Consider the following 14794-nt stretch of genomic DNA (forward strand, 5'->3'; position numbering starts at 1 on the left):
TCTCCCTGTAAAATACTCCACCAATCATGCAATCACATTCTTCCTGATTTAACCCTAAAACTAGGGGACCTCACTACAAACAGCTAATCTGAAATCACAATTATTCATGATTTTGTCATTCCTCTGAAGAGCCAAAAAGGCACCAGATCTGCAATTAACAAATCATACAGTAAGTGGTGACAAGAGTTGGGCGCTTTTTTTTTTTTTTAAATTTCTTGAGTTACCTTCAAAAGGAAAAAAAAAAAAAAATCTTTGCTATCAACAATCTCTATGGCTGACAGATGACAATATTGCTACACTTTGTTAATTTTTTTCAGGAATGCTTGCTAGGGAGGAGGGCTCATCGTCTCTAAATAGTTCATCCCCTGCCATCAATAAAAATGTACTTGGAACGGATTCTAAAACTATGTTAGCTGGTGACATCTATTTTTAGAGGCAGTGAATAGAAACAAATAAGTTTTGCATGAAAATGTATTAAATAAAAACAAAGCTGTATCCGTGGATTTGAGTAGTAGAATGTGTAAAGGCGAAATTCTCTCCAGCAAGCTTGCCGGATCAGAAATGCTCTATGGACTATTATATTGGTTTGACAGTTGAGTTAGAAATGTAATCGCTCCTCCAAAGGACAGATAAAACCTTATGAAGGAAGCCTCGCTTTCCCCCAAGGTGCTCAGAGAGCAGGAAAGATCCTACACTATACAGTAAAATCATTGTTAAATACAATCAGCTCACGACAATAAAAAAAGCAGCTTCTGCTTAGCTCTTTAGAGAAGAAAACCACTTTGCAAAGCTTGAGGAATGGATATACCTAGAAGAACATACCAACAGGTGCAGGCTCAAAAAAGCAGATTTTATCAAAATACCTCTTCCAATGTAAAGGTCTCAATTAGCCTTTACTTTCACAGCAATAAACTGCAGTCCTTGCTATTCAGATCTCTACATTTACACTTCTAGAACTTGCAATCCAGACACTGTACCGATTGTTCTTGGATATTAACAGCGATAGGGAAATTTATTCTAAGTACAAACACCAATAAAGCTGCAACACCATTTTTGCAGAGTGCCTGGCAAAATTAAACATTCAGGCCACATGATTGAAAACTATTGGGATTTATTTTTCTCTGAACTTCTCAGGTTAAGACAATCACAAAGACATGCAGCTATACAGCCATTTCGTTCCTTGAGATAGCAACATGTAACGCGTATGTAAGTGCAACAGACTGGTTTCCTTAAAGACCCATTCCTGAAAACTTTCAGCCATACACTCGATTATACAACGCGATACAAGTGAAATCACTGACACCGCTTGCTTGCGTAAGATTAAATAAAGGCACGCTTGCATGAACACAGCCCATGTGTGAGCAGGAAAAGTCAAAAAACATAACTCTTGAGGGCTAATCTGTTACTTGCCTTAGACTTACCAAAGCACATAAAGATGTTGACTTCTATTTCAGACGTTCAGGCATTTAAAATTAACTTATTTTGTGGAATTAAGGATTCTAGAGTGATTTACCTTCAGGTTCCAGCGTGGTGTCTTCAACAACTAAATTAAACGAAGGTCGAGCCAGGGAAAGTCCAGCCATGGTGACCACCACCAGGCAGATAAGGCAACCCAAATCCCAGCTGACCATCTTTTTAGAGTAAATTCCTGGTCCATTTCCATATCTCCATGTGGACTTTAATCCCATCTGAACACCTCTAGAGAAGCATGGAGAGAAAGCAGTGCCTTCGGCCAGGGTAATACCTCCTCCCTTGGAACGACGGCGGCTGCTGTGGGAAGGAGAGAGATTTAACACTGTCAGCGAAAACATCTTAAAACACAAACCAAAAGACTTCAGAAAGCCCCGAACAGAGCTGAGGTGAGAGGGAGGGGAGGAGGAGGATGGGGAAAATAGTTTTCCAGCTTCAAGAATATGTGAAAAGTGAGTGACTTTTCATTTTCTGTTAGCAGTTTCCATCATCACCTGAGGCGTAACCAAGTCCTCCTTGTTTTCACAAAATCACTTCTCAGCACATATTTAGAGAGCTATTTTACTGACAGAAAAATATACAGTTTTTCAAAAACGAGACGGACACACATGTGCAGGCACATAACCTGTAATGCTGCAAAATTACCACAATTATACAAATTATATTCTTGTTATTGTTTGAAGGTTTATGTAAGTTTGCCTTGTTTTTCATTCCTTCGCTTAGGCAGTTCTGCAGCCAGCTCTGTTCGCAACAATTCAGTAATTTTCCACGAGAAAAACAGTTGAAAAATACTCTTGAGACTTGGATAATCTGTAAAACTTTACTTCACCTCAGGACTTCCAGCTCCCCTATGGACGTACCTTCTGACTCAGTTCAGTGTCCTTTTAAAGCCTGAGAGTCCTGTACAGATGAAAGGCTCCAGTCTTTGCAGGGATACTGGTTAGCTACATTGCATCACAGGCAATTAAAATCTGTATAAAGTGTGGTACAGATTGCAGTTTCTCAGGAGACCTCCCCAGCATCGTTTTCCATTCATATACGCTAAACTTCATGCACACACGTTTCTCTTCTCTCTCTCTCTCTCAATGATGCTTGTTGATATATATTTTTCAGATGGGAAAAAAAAAGTCTATTTTATTCACAGTAAAACTAATTTAAATGGATGGAGTTAACTGGTAATCCAGGCATGGGCTGATGGAAGAGAGAAGAGAAGCGGTACCAAAGTAACTGGCACTCCCTTCAGGGGACCCTGTTGCCACGACACTAAGATGCCAGATGAGGGGCAGAAGAACATCCTCACAGGCTGATTTAACAGCTCGACCAGAAAATTAGACCTGATTTTCTGCTTCAAAAATAAAAGATGGTAAACCTCAGTAAATGGATAAAACAAGTAACTGCAGCAATTGTTCTAATCTGGCCAATGATTAATCTTAGATGTGATGAAACCCAACTGAAGCTTAGAGAGCACTCATCTTGAAGGGAAAAATAACATAAAAAACCCTCCTTTTCCCTCCTGCCCTTACCCTTTAAAAACAAACAAACAAAAACACCAAAAAAAAGGGAAAGTGTAGCCATAAAGGCAAACTTCTCAAAACTCCCTGTCATTTGGATGTGGTACCTCAGCATACAGTACACAAACATGGACAAATATTCTCCCTTTATAAAGCCAACCATTAAAAAGTTTACTCAGATTTTATTAGCCTTTTGCTACCTGCACGTACAAAGCAAGTTCACAATGCTAAGGACAGAAATGCTGTTGAGGCATCTTTTATCTTGGGTACTACATACAATAACTTCTGGAGTCAGTAGAAACAGATTTTAGATGACATAAAGAAGGCACTTGGGGAAAATAATTAATACATGGTATTTCAGGCGAATCCTTGATACTTCAGGGCAAGCTTTTTTCACCTCAGCTGGTATCAGCTCAAAGCCCTGTCCCTCCTTTAGAGATTTAAGCATCGCATGAGCATCCCAGACCGCAAGCTAGCAACTACTATTAAATCTCCAGTGAAAACACCACCAGACCACTGCAAAAACATTTGCAAAGAGCTTCCCCAGCACTTCTCTAAATAAGCGCAGAGCAGGTGTAGAACTGAAGAGAGCTCTGTCTCCAGGACCGGTTTGCATTTGGTTAAGGACTGGAGCAAGCCCTCCTGGACTCTACCACCCAGGTCAACCGCCCCACTTGCTGTCTGACAGGCACAGCTCTGTAGCTCAGTTTATCCAGCTGTAAAGCGGGTAGAAACGCTAATTAACAGACTGGATGTAATGCTAATTTAATTTCCATAAATCATCCTGTAAAGCCCGATTAAAGGCTATGTATATAAATGTAAAATTTAATCATAATTTTGCAAAAAGAAAACATACTAGAATGCTAGCATATATTCCGGACTCTTTTTTAACAGCATTAATTCCACTTACATTTCAGCTGTTTAAGATTTTTAGGCTACATTAAACACCATTGAAAGGACGTTTGTGGTTCCTACCCTCATCCTAAGTCCTGAAGTGCAGCACGAGGCTACTTGACCATGCATCTTCTCACCTGAAGATTTTTGCCAGCTTCTGCACCTGAACATCTGCCAGCAGAAAGAAGGCACCTCTTCATCCACAGGGCAGCAGAAAATTCAAAACCGTGGCTTGCAAAGGTGTAGCAAAGCAAAAATCAGAGCGCTGAACCCATCCATGGAGCCAAACCACTTTTCACCACCACGACAGTGACCAGGGTTCGAGGATTGCCCTTTCCCAAAAGAAGCGGAGTCCAACGAAGATGAAACGAAACCAAATTCTTTTCATAGTTTAATCGCCACAGTTGCTGGGGGACGAGTCTCTGGAAAGACCTCCTGCGCTGGATAATTATGTACCTCTATCTCAATGTTTGGAACACAGCCCCAGCATGCTTTTTGGCCTCCACAATTCTGGCTTCCTGACTACAATACCATAATCCCTCCTGGAGTCTCAAACTCAGTGAAAGCCACACGTAGTGTTTATTTTTCCCCTTGAAAGGGAACTCTGTCTCTCTTCTCAGCCTACACTTTGGGGAGGAGTTGTCAGCCTCCAATGATTGATGGCTCTCCTTGCCACTTGCTCATCAAGTCAATTTTCACCTCGTCACATACCTGCCCAAATTTCTTTGCCAAACTGACAAGCATGGGAAAGCAGACTGGTTTGGGAGCCCAACCAAATTCCTCCAAGCTGTACTTCAGTTTAAACACACTCACACACACAAACAAGTAGTACTTGTTCAGCAGTGGCATTAATTAAATTCAATGCTCGGTGTTCTTTTTAATCTACTTCCATTGTTGTTTATAAGATGTTTATCACTCCCCAGGGAGAGTACAATTTGTAGAGTATGTTAACCAAATCAATACATTGCTCATTGTATAACTCTTCAGCATCTTTCTATTAGGCAGGGAATAGCAAAATCTGAATGAAATATGGATCTTCCCCCCACAAAGAAATCTCAAGTGCCCTAAAAAGCCCAGTAGCTTCATCAGAAAAATCCAGGTACATGAAGCTTTAAAGCTAACAGCTTTATATACGCGCATACGCAGACACATATACACACACAGAGATATATGTGCACCTATAAATATATATATACACACATATATCTCTAACAAGACTTTTCATCATAGTTCAATCTCCAAGCAAATCTGAGCATCACAGCTATTAAACATTAATTCTGGAAGACTAATGGGAACCGGCTGGCAGCTTCAGTACTTTTTCATTGTTTGAACTTCTTTCATTTGCTTTCCAGGACTATCCTGTTTTTCTCAAGTCTTTTGCCACTAAGAGATCGGGGGGGGGGGGGGGGGGGAATCTGCATTTTAATTGACATTCCAGAGAGAGAGAGAAGTCCAGAGGCTGCTGATTGCTGTCTATTCAGCCCAAACAGGCTTTTCAGATGAAAATGAGTAAAGGCTAGTGGAAGATTTACAGGGATTTGGTACAAAGGAGACAATGAAGTTTTAAATGTTGATAGCGTTTCACACCGAACGCATAATGGGTCCCTGTTTGAACGGGCCGTTTTGCATTTAAATATATATTTCATTGAGGATTTCTTTTCCCCCTTATCTCAGACGGGGGCAGTTATGTACCGCCGGCCCCTCTCCCCCGAGCACGGCGGCGGGCACGGCGGGGGAGGACCTCCCGCTTCTCGGTTGTGCCGGGCTCCGGCCGGCCCGTCGAGCCGGTGCCGGCCTCCGAACCGGGGCGTTGCTCCCCCGAGGCTGAGCCTCCCTTTTTCACCCCCCGCTGACCGTCCTGCTGTCACCGCTGGAAACCGTCCCTAAAGACATCCGTGCATCCACGGCCGGGGCAGGGGGGGGGAAGACGGGACGGACCGGCACGGACCCAGCGGGCAGCGGTGTTGCTCGGGCTTCCCCCCCGCACCGCAAAGACGATCAAGTGACAGAAAGACCGACCCGCAGCCCCGCCGGGGAGCAGCGGAGGAACGGAGCCCGCGCCGCCCCGCCGCATCCCGCCCCGGGGGCTGCCCGAGCCTCGCACCGGCACAGCCCGCCCCGGTGCCGGCGTCCACCAGGTGCGAGGCCCCGCGCCGGGAGCCGCAGCGCTGCAGCGGGCACACGGCGCGGGCGAAGCGCCGGGACTCCCAGCCCTCCACCACCTTGCAACCGCCTCGCTTTTTAGGGGTTGCACCTTCCCTCCGGCCAGCCCAGCCCGGTGCCATTACCTGCAGCGAGAAAGCTCCGCGGGAAGGGTCCGCTCCCCCGCAACAGGCGGACTGAGGCGCGGTGCCGAGCAGCGGCTCCCCGGGACGGGGAGAAACTCCTCCGCGGCCGCGGTCACTCCGCAGGCAGCCCCGGCCGGGCCGGCTGGCAAGCCCGCAGCGGCGCAGCGGGGCGCATCCCCCGCGGGACGCGGCCGGGGGAAGCAGGAGGAAGGCGAGGCGAGGAGAGGCAGGATCCGTCCCGGCGTCCCGTCCCGTCCCCTCGCTCGGCTGCAGCGGCTACCGCCTCAGAGGGGCGAGCCCGCCGTGCCCGGCGCCAGCAGCCTCCTCCCCCGCGCGGGCATCGCCGAGCAGAGCGCCGCGGGTCCCGCTCCGCTCCATCCAGCCGCCCTCCCCGAGCCGCCGCAGCTTTGTCAAGCCGACAACCCGCCTCGGGTGGGTGGGTGTTGTGGGTTTTGGGTTTTTTTTTTTTCCTCCCCCCTCTCCCTCTCTCGGCGCAACTCCCCGGCTCCCTTCCTCCCTCCCCTGGTCACTCCCCCCGCTGCAACCCGAGCCGTTTCCTGGACGGCGCTGCTCGGCTCTGCCAATGGCGGCGGCCGCGGCGCGGAGCCCTTTCCCCCGCCGCCCGGCCCGGCCCGGCCCGGTGCGGTGAGGTGAGGTGAGTCGAGCCGAGCCGAGCTGAGCTGAGCCCGCGGAAGGGCTGCGCTCAGCCGCCACCCCAGCCGGGGCTCGGGGCTCCTTCCCCGGCGGGGACGGGGGGGGGCGTGGTTCAGCAGAACCGAAGCGGGGAGGTGGCCGCTAAGAAGCAGCATTACAGAGCGGGCAAGAGGGGAGCAGGAGTGCCCCTGCTCCGGCCGCCGCGTCCCCAGGGGAGCGGGGAAGCGCATCCCACAGCCGTCACAGGGCTGGAGGGGGAGGAATCCCGCACAGCTCCGCTTGGATTGCTCCACTAAAAGTTTTCCAGCGGGTTGGAAAGGAAAGATGGGGAGCGCGGCACGTCCCACCGGGGGGGCTTGGTTTGGGTCTGGCCTGTGGCGCTGCCAACCCGTCTTGGTGCCTCCCTGGGCCCAGGCGGTTCCCTGCACACAGCGGGGTGATGCAGGGCAGCATCTAAATCCTCACGCAAAAATGGTACCAGCCCAACAACTTTCCCCGAAAACCTCTCCAGAAGTTTTTTTGGCTCAGAAACCACGGCTGGCCTGTGGCCTGTTCCAGCTAGAGAGGATGATTGGATAACACCCACTCAAAAAATCACCCTCAGTTTGGGAGCCTTTCAGTGCAAAGCGTGATTTCAACAGCCTTGTGAATTTGTCTGACAGTGCACCTTTAATAATTGTCTGTGTGGTGCCCAAACAGGGAAAGCTGTCAAATAGTTATGCAAACATCATTTGCCTGCACACACAGATTTAAAACTGCATAATATTGGTATTCAAAATTCAGTATAACTTAGCTTGATACTTGCTTAATAAAACATTTGCTTTAGCTACCATTAACTAAAAGGTTGCTAATACAGAGTCCGTGTAATGCTTGCTTTGTAGAATCAGCTTGACAACAAAATCAATAAGTGCTGGTTGCCTCAAATTAAATCAGTGCTGATCAATTTAATGTTACTTTATTTAAGCGTTGCCCTACTGTACGTTTATATGTTGTGTGCAATATTGATCAAGGGGATTTTCAAGGACTGTGGCCGCACAGCCACGGTAACTCTCTATTTGCATACTTCCAGACACTGAAAACTTGAAAACAAGTTTTCTGTAGAATATGTACTTAACCTCCCAGAAAGGACTTTCCCACCATCACCAGCACTAATGCAGGCTTTATGAGGGACGGCAGGCAAATTTGTAATTGATTAGAAACACAGGTTTAATTTTTTTTTTGTTCCTAAAGCAACAGACATCTGAATGTTCTAATTGAGAAGCTGAGATGTCACAGTCAAGAACCAATTTTCCCAGCTCCAGGCATGTCCAGCGCCCATTGAAAACATTGTTAATGCATTCTCACATAAATTATTGTCCGACACAGGAAGCTGCAATACCTTTCCCCATTCATCGATATCGTTGCATACTCTGAAAGAAAAGGAAGCATTCCACTAAAAATGACAAATCAGAACACCTATTTCCAATGTCTGGAAGCACTTGTCAGAATTTATTCTTTTTCGGGATGAAAAGATAGCAGTCTATCAAGAGCAGCCTTTTCTCTTAAATGAGCCACATTCTCCTAAAGTGGCCCACAACAGCCCAACTCCTCAATCTGAGAAAAGCAGAAGCATGTTTGGAATTAAAAGGGGGGGGGGGGGGGGATCAATTCTGTCATCATATTTAGGCTTCAAGAGATCTCAGTGGGCCCAGGGAGCCTTTCATAGCAGTTAGGCTGCTGAATGAGAGCATAATCTCTTTACAGTTTTTTCCTCCTCCTCTCAAAGTGGCTGGGATCTTTTCTGTGAGCCCTCCTGCACGTGAATGGTGTGGCTAATAAGCCTATTAATGAGGTTCCACAGCAGAGTGTGAATAGGTAAATAAGCCCCAATCTGTTGAGGTTCAGGAGCAAGGGCAGTAAAGCCATCATGAACTAAAGGTGACAGTTTGAACTGAAATAGGAACAACAGCTCCAGGTTTCAAGTGAAAGAATAGACAGACAAGGCACACATTCAGGCTCCTTCTACCCCCTACCGAGTCCTATTTTCTTTCCCATTCTTCCTCCTTTATAAAATGTCTTGAGTAGTCACCCATTTTTTCAAAAGCTCTTGAGACGTCCTTTTTCATCCTGGCAATGATACATCAATAGGGAGGAAGGAAAATGAGGACACCAATGCTCCTTTGCACCGCAAGTTTCAAAAGCAGGAACAGTGCTGTCCCCCCTCGCTTATGGAAGCGGGGGAGGAGAAAGAAAGTTAAATTGAATCTTTCAGCCCTGCCAGCTCTTTGTCACTGCTGTCAGCTGGACCCTGGTCCCCCCTCCGCACGCAGGCAGGGATACAGTTAATGTTCAACAGGGGCATGGTACAAGCGAGGGGCTCCAGCTGCAGGGAGGGCACAGCTGGGCTCAGCCAAATCTCCGCAGCAGAGCAGGCAGAGGTGAGGAGATGAATTAATTTCCACCTGGCATCTCTTTTACCTGGCAGGGTAAGGTGAAGATGCACCTGACTTCAGGCTGCTCCTGAGCTGGATCCACAAGAGCCCAACTCAAGGGCTTTTAGGGATGAAGGTAGAAGGTTAAGCAGAAGACAAAAAGCTTGTGTCTACAGAGAGATGAGGTGAGCTAGGCAACCGATGCCTTTGAGTAATGTGGGAAAAGTCACCTTAGAAAAAAACATAATGCAGAGCTTCTGAGCATTCCGCAGAATCCTTACAGAGTCTCTGACATTTCTTTTAAGTGCTGGAGATATTAGTGTATCAGGGCTCCACGGAAACCAGCTCCTCCATGGGAACCCAGCGAGGAACAAGCCCCAGCTCCTGCCACATTGCAGACAGATGGCAAGGGAGGCCACAGGTACCTGAGGGAAGCAAATGCTCCAGTACTGGTCTATTCTCCAGGTGCTGGACCTGCTAACGTGTCACATTTCTATCTATCTGATGAAAATAGGAATATAATACAGAAAATTAAATACATTTTTTAAAAAAAGAAAACCCACACATTAAAGTTTTAGAGAACTATGGGGAGAGATCCTTTAGGTCCTAATTCAGCCACACACATCACTGAGGGTTTAGCTTCTCCATGGAAGACAACGGGAAACAACATTTCTTCCTTGTTATTCAAGCTGTCTTGTCCAAAATTTTTGCTTGACTATGCTGGATACAGTTAAATACTTGTCGAAGATTTATTTTTTTTTTAAAGTTCTTCTAAAGCTAAGTGCCTAAACCCAAACTCTGGCAGCTGAAATGTTTACCTGGTTTCCAAAGTATTTATGGCTCCCTTTCCTGGCAGCTTTGAACTTTTTTTTAGGGTGCCAAAGAAGCAAATCATAGGAACCCACTTCTGAAAATCTTTTTATTTTCAAAGGTAGGCAAAGTTGCTCCATATATTTGTCAATGTCTTAGGGGAAAGTCACGTCATATTCATATAAATGCGAACCCTTTCTAAGATAAAAACTGCTACTGAGAGACTTCCATCACTAGTCCTCACGATGTATTACTTCAAGATGCTGCTAAACTGAAAAATTGAGATAAGAATTTCTTTATTTTAATGCCAGTAGATCTAATAATTATCCATAAAAGTGTGCAGCAGATGGGCTACCAAGTTGTTTTGCAGCAAAGTGTGTATACGGGAAGGTGGGGGGCGAGGGCTGCAGTTCCCAGCCCATAAGGGGATAGTTTTACTGGGTGTTTATCAACAAAAAAAACCTCATGTTGGCTAAGCTACAGAATGTGGCAAATTAATTACTTTTGCCTATCAGTTTTTGATCTCTCTCTGCATTATATACAGCAGAATCTTCTAAGAGATATTTCTTCAGGCAGTAAGGCCAAGCAGTTGGAAAAAAGAAGATTATTTTCACTACCATCGGGTCAGTGTCTTGTAATGGCATTTTGAGTATCAACACTCCCTCCAGACTGTTAAGCCTTGTAGCCATGTAACCTTTCTGGTACTCCTCTCATTTTGTACATCTTACAGAAAAGATTCAAAGAATATTTGTTGTTCTTACTACACTGTTGCAAGATATATTTAAACAGGAAATGTGGCATGTTATGAGCAGGGTATTACACTGGGATACTGGACATCTGATGCTTTCTGCCCTTCTACATCGGCTTTCCTACGCAGCGCTGGGAAAGGCACTTAATTTGTCTGTGTCCAAGCTCTCCAGCTATGAAATGAGAATAATAGACGCTTCCTGTCTCCCACCCTTTATCCATTTCATCTATTTAGATGGTAAGCTCCTCATCTCTGACCATGTTTTTATGCATGGCTTAGAACAATAGGACACTGATCTCAGCTGGAACCTCCAGGCACTTCCATAATGCAAATATTGAATACTAAATAATCAAAATAAAAGAAAATCCTCAATTTATTATGTATTCTCTCATAAAGAATTTGTCACGCGCTGTCCTGGTGGAGCACCTCTGGCTTTTGGGGAATAGTATCTTTTCTCAAAGAGTGGAAAGCAGCATCCATCGGAGAATATCTTTTAACAGTGAGCTCCCCTAAAGCTGGCCTCAGAGAAAGCATGTGAATAAACCCCTTTTCAGCACCGAGCAGGGCACAGCAAGACAGAGCCAGACTTACAAAAATGAGAAGACAAAGGCTGCAAAGACAGTTTGTCTTTCTGTTACGGATCTTGGATATATTTGGCTTGTTGGCCCGTGCACTTCTTATTTCTGTTTCCAGTTGATCAATACATGCTGGTTTCTTTTACTGAAGCTCTGGTGTCTAACTAGACCAACTGGTGGTTGTGGCAGCTTCCCATGCAACGTTACATCAGATCAGATTCTTCTCTGGTGACACCACAGGGTTCAGCAAGCGTGCTGTGACTTTCAGGCACAACCTCAGAGTAGGTGTGAAGTCAGGCTTACCCAGGGTTCGTGTTACAGTTTAAACCCTGGGAAGGGCAGAAAACTATACGGCAGGGATCCACAGTGTAGGCATTCTGTTCTTTCTGGGCAGGGTCCTGTGACCCAGCCATCCCACACCACCGAATCCCTGCACACCCTTTCTGCTTCCCACACCCTTCGCTGCAGTGCCAAGCTCCGTGTTTCCAGTTCACTCTTTCAGAGGCCCAGCTGCAGACACAAACAGGCACAGTCACTCTGTAGCAGTTAAAAAAAAAAAATGAAATAAACGTCATTTTTTATTTTCCACAACCCTGGGTAATGAAGCACTAAATGCCTCTGACTGTCTCCCTGCCTCATTCTTCTCATCCCTCAAACATCTTTAAGTCAGCATTCCCTAAGCAGTTCATAATCTCTCTTCTCTCCCTGTCCTTTGCACGTAATTTTACTCCTCTATCTCCTACCATAGTTTTCACAGGAATTTGCTTCTTCCTGTGTCTCTCTCTCAGTGAAAGCCATGTCTTTTATCAGCTCCAGTCCCCACTGTAAGATGACCTCCTCCTCCACTTTGCCAGGTGATTAAGGTACCCACAATTTCACTTGAGAAACTGGATTGCCTTGGAGAGAAGCCAGTGACCTGCCCAAGAAAGCCTTCACGTAAACAGAGGTGCATGGAGGTTTAACAGCCTTTGTTTGTTAACTCTGTAACTACGTTCACAAGCTGCAGTTCAAAAATGGGATAAAAAGGCAATGGTCAGGCAGGTAAAGCCCAAACACAAATAGGGATTTGCTATTTGATACAGGCATGTGGAGTTCCTTAAACAAAAGTCATAGAATCATAGAATCATTTAGGTTGGAAAAGACCTTTAAGATCATCAAATCCAACCATAAACCTAACACTGCCAAGTCCACCACTAAACCATGTCCCTAAGTGCCACATCTACATGTCTTTTAAATACCTCCAGGGATGGTGACTCAACCACTTCCCTGGGCAGCCTGTTCCAATGCTTGATAAGTCTTAGGTTTTATCGTAGAAAGGTTCCCCAAGTCACCATACAGACCCAAACCATCCTCTTTCCCTGTTCACACAGACCCAGAAACACACTTTTCTCTTTCATAATTTTGTGTTTTAAAGGAAGGGTTGCAGGGAAGCTCAGTTTGCATGAAATCTAGACTTGCATTACTGAATATTCATACACATAGCAATGAATATTCATATATGTATGAATATACAGCAACATTTCAGGGCTGCTTTTGATTTAGATGGCCAAGTTGAGGTCCTAAAGATCCTTTCCATCTCTTAAAGGATAACAAAGGTTGTATCGGTGATTGCTGGATGAGAAAAACCCAATAACAATTGTGCATTTCTTCTGATGTCAACTGAGCAAAGAAACAGATACTGCCAGAGACTCCCAGGGCTGCTGAATGCCACGGATCAGGAAATGTTTTACATTGTGGATACAAGTAAGGAGGCCAGAAACTTGATTACAGGGGAGACTTAGTTAAATATTCACTGGGATTCATTATGTGAAAACCACTAGAAAGGAACATGTTTCTACAGGAAGGGTAGGGCTGTTTTATTCTTGCTTCTGTTCTAAAATGCTACTGATGGCTGCATACACCAGCTACCGTCCTCTAGTGGGAGGAATACAGCAGGTCTGTGTGGATGTGCAGAAATGCTTTTGCTGGTTGCTAATGTTAGCTAGAGGTAGTGCTTCTTTAATTTGCCAAGGAGAGCCTTGTAGAGCCAACAGGACTTGATTATCTGACCACCTTGCATTTGATGAGCAGGTAACATGAGCGTTTTGGGCAAAGAGGACTGTTATAAACAAGGTTTATAAAGTCTTAGAGCTGTTGCTCGTTCAGTCTGAAATAATCATGAGTGCAAAGACTGAGAGCAAGCTGCACAAAAGCTTGGAGACTGAGAAAACCGCACGGCGCTTTCCATCGCGCCCTGCTGTGGAAAGGTGATGGCTGTGTCCCAGATCACACATCCCAGCCAGCATCGATTTGACCAGATGCCAGTGAAGCCGGCACACTGCTTATCCCACCTTGCAGCGCATGCTTTCCCCTCAGCTGTGAAGTGTTGAGTGAGCACCGAGCGCTCGGGGACCTTGCTCGGAACTGCCTTCCAGCTGGCTGTGCACAACAAGAAGTAGTGCTTCCTGGCCCCGGCCCTCGGCTGTTTGGGAAGATCAGGTCCTAAGAGCATAAACACAGGCAAAAAAAAGCAAAACATCCCAGCAGATCCCCCACGATGCTTCCTGCAAGGAAGCGGCATGTGCGGGAGGACGGGGGTGGCCTTCTGTGCTGTCCCCTGTCCCGCACAGCGGTCCTCACCCTGGGCACAGACAGGCAGTCCTGGCTCCTGGCTGGGGACTCCCAGGACCCTGTCCTATGGGCGTGCCCCATGGGGGGCTCGCAAGAGATGGCCTCTTACAAGCCACCTCCTCTCCCTGTCTCCCTGGGCTGGATGGGTCCCAAAATATTGCATGTCCTTTGAAAAGGGCCATAATGATGATCAGTGACAGATGATAAATCTCCCAAAACAAGCTTTTTAAACAAGGCTCCAATTTTTACTCGCATATTCAGCCTCATTACAGGCAAATAAGAGCAATTCAGCAATGAATCTGAAAACAACGAGTTTCATTTTCACCACAGAGGATGAGAAAAGTGTAGTAAGGAGTCAGGAACTGCAAAAACGTTGAACACTCAGTTACAGAAAACTTTAGCACTCATAAGAGCTTTTCACGGCATGCAAAGGGTGAAATGCTGTGTTGGCCAGCGAGGTAGCTCTACGGTAAAAACATACAAGGCAATTTCTCTCCTGTAAATTTTATTCCCTGAAGCCTTACATTCAGCAATCTACTTTCTAAGGGGGAAAAAAAAAAGGAATCGGCGGTCCCACCCTGCTCAGCATGTAGCAACAGGCTCCCAATTAAATTCTGGAAAACAGAGAAGCTGAAACATTTTAAACAGAAACTACTGTGATCTCCAGCATGCAACCAAGAGGGAGTAGGGGTGAAAGCAAGCGGTGAAAAATTGAGCTAAAAGCAAAGGAGCTACATTTGTAATTGTGCTCAACAGGAAAAACATTATTTACAGATAAGAAATAACACACTGTTTAACCCTGTCTCCACAAACAAACAGGCAG

At 46.0% G+C, this 14794-nt stretch overlaps 1 protein-coding gene across 9 annotated transcripts in view; it reads right to left on the bottom strand.

The window, feature by feature from the left end:
• Positions 1-6601, bottom strand: part of FGFR2 (fibroblast growth factor receptor 2) — an 88470-nt gene extending 81869 nt beyond the window's left edge. For 3 of the 9 annotated variants that reach the window (XM_076339147.1, XM_076339145.1, XM_076339144.1), the window contains exons 1-2: positions 6164-6601; positions 1514-1770 (exon numbers count right to left, since the gene is read on the bottom strand). In XM_076339147.1, the coding sequence (XP_076195262.1) occupies positions 1514-1688 (175 nt within the window). In that variant the 5' untranslated portion in view covers positions 1689-1770; positions 6164-6601. Of the gene's footprint in view, positions 1-1513; positions 1771-4012; positions 4397-6163 lie in introns of those variants that run through there. The other 6 variants (XM_076339149.1, XM_076339146.1, XM_076339141.1 and 3 more) reach the window with 4 other exon arrangements.
• Between the last annotated feature and the right edge of the window lie 8193 nt (positions 6602-14794).

This window comes from Aptenodytes patagonicus, chromosome 5 (genome assembly GCF_965638725.1).
Source record: "Aptenodytes patagonicus chromosome 5, bAptPat1.pri.cur, whole genome shotgun sequence".
Lineage (NCBI taxonomy): Eukaryota > Metazoa > Chordata > Aves > Sphenisciformes > Spheniscidae > Aptenodytes > Aptenodytes patagonicus.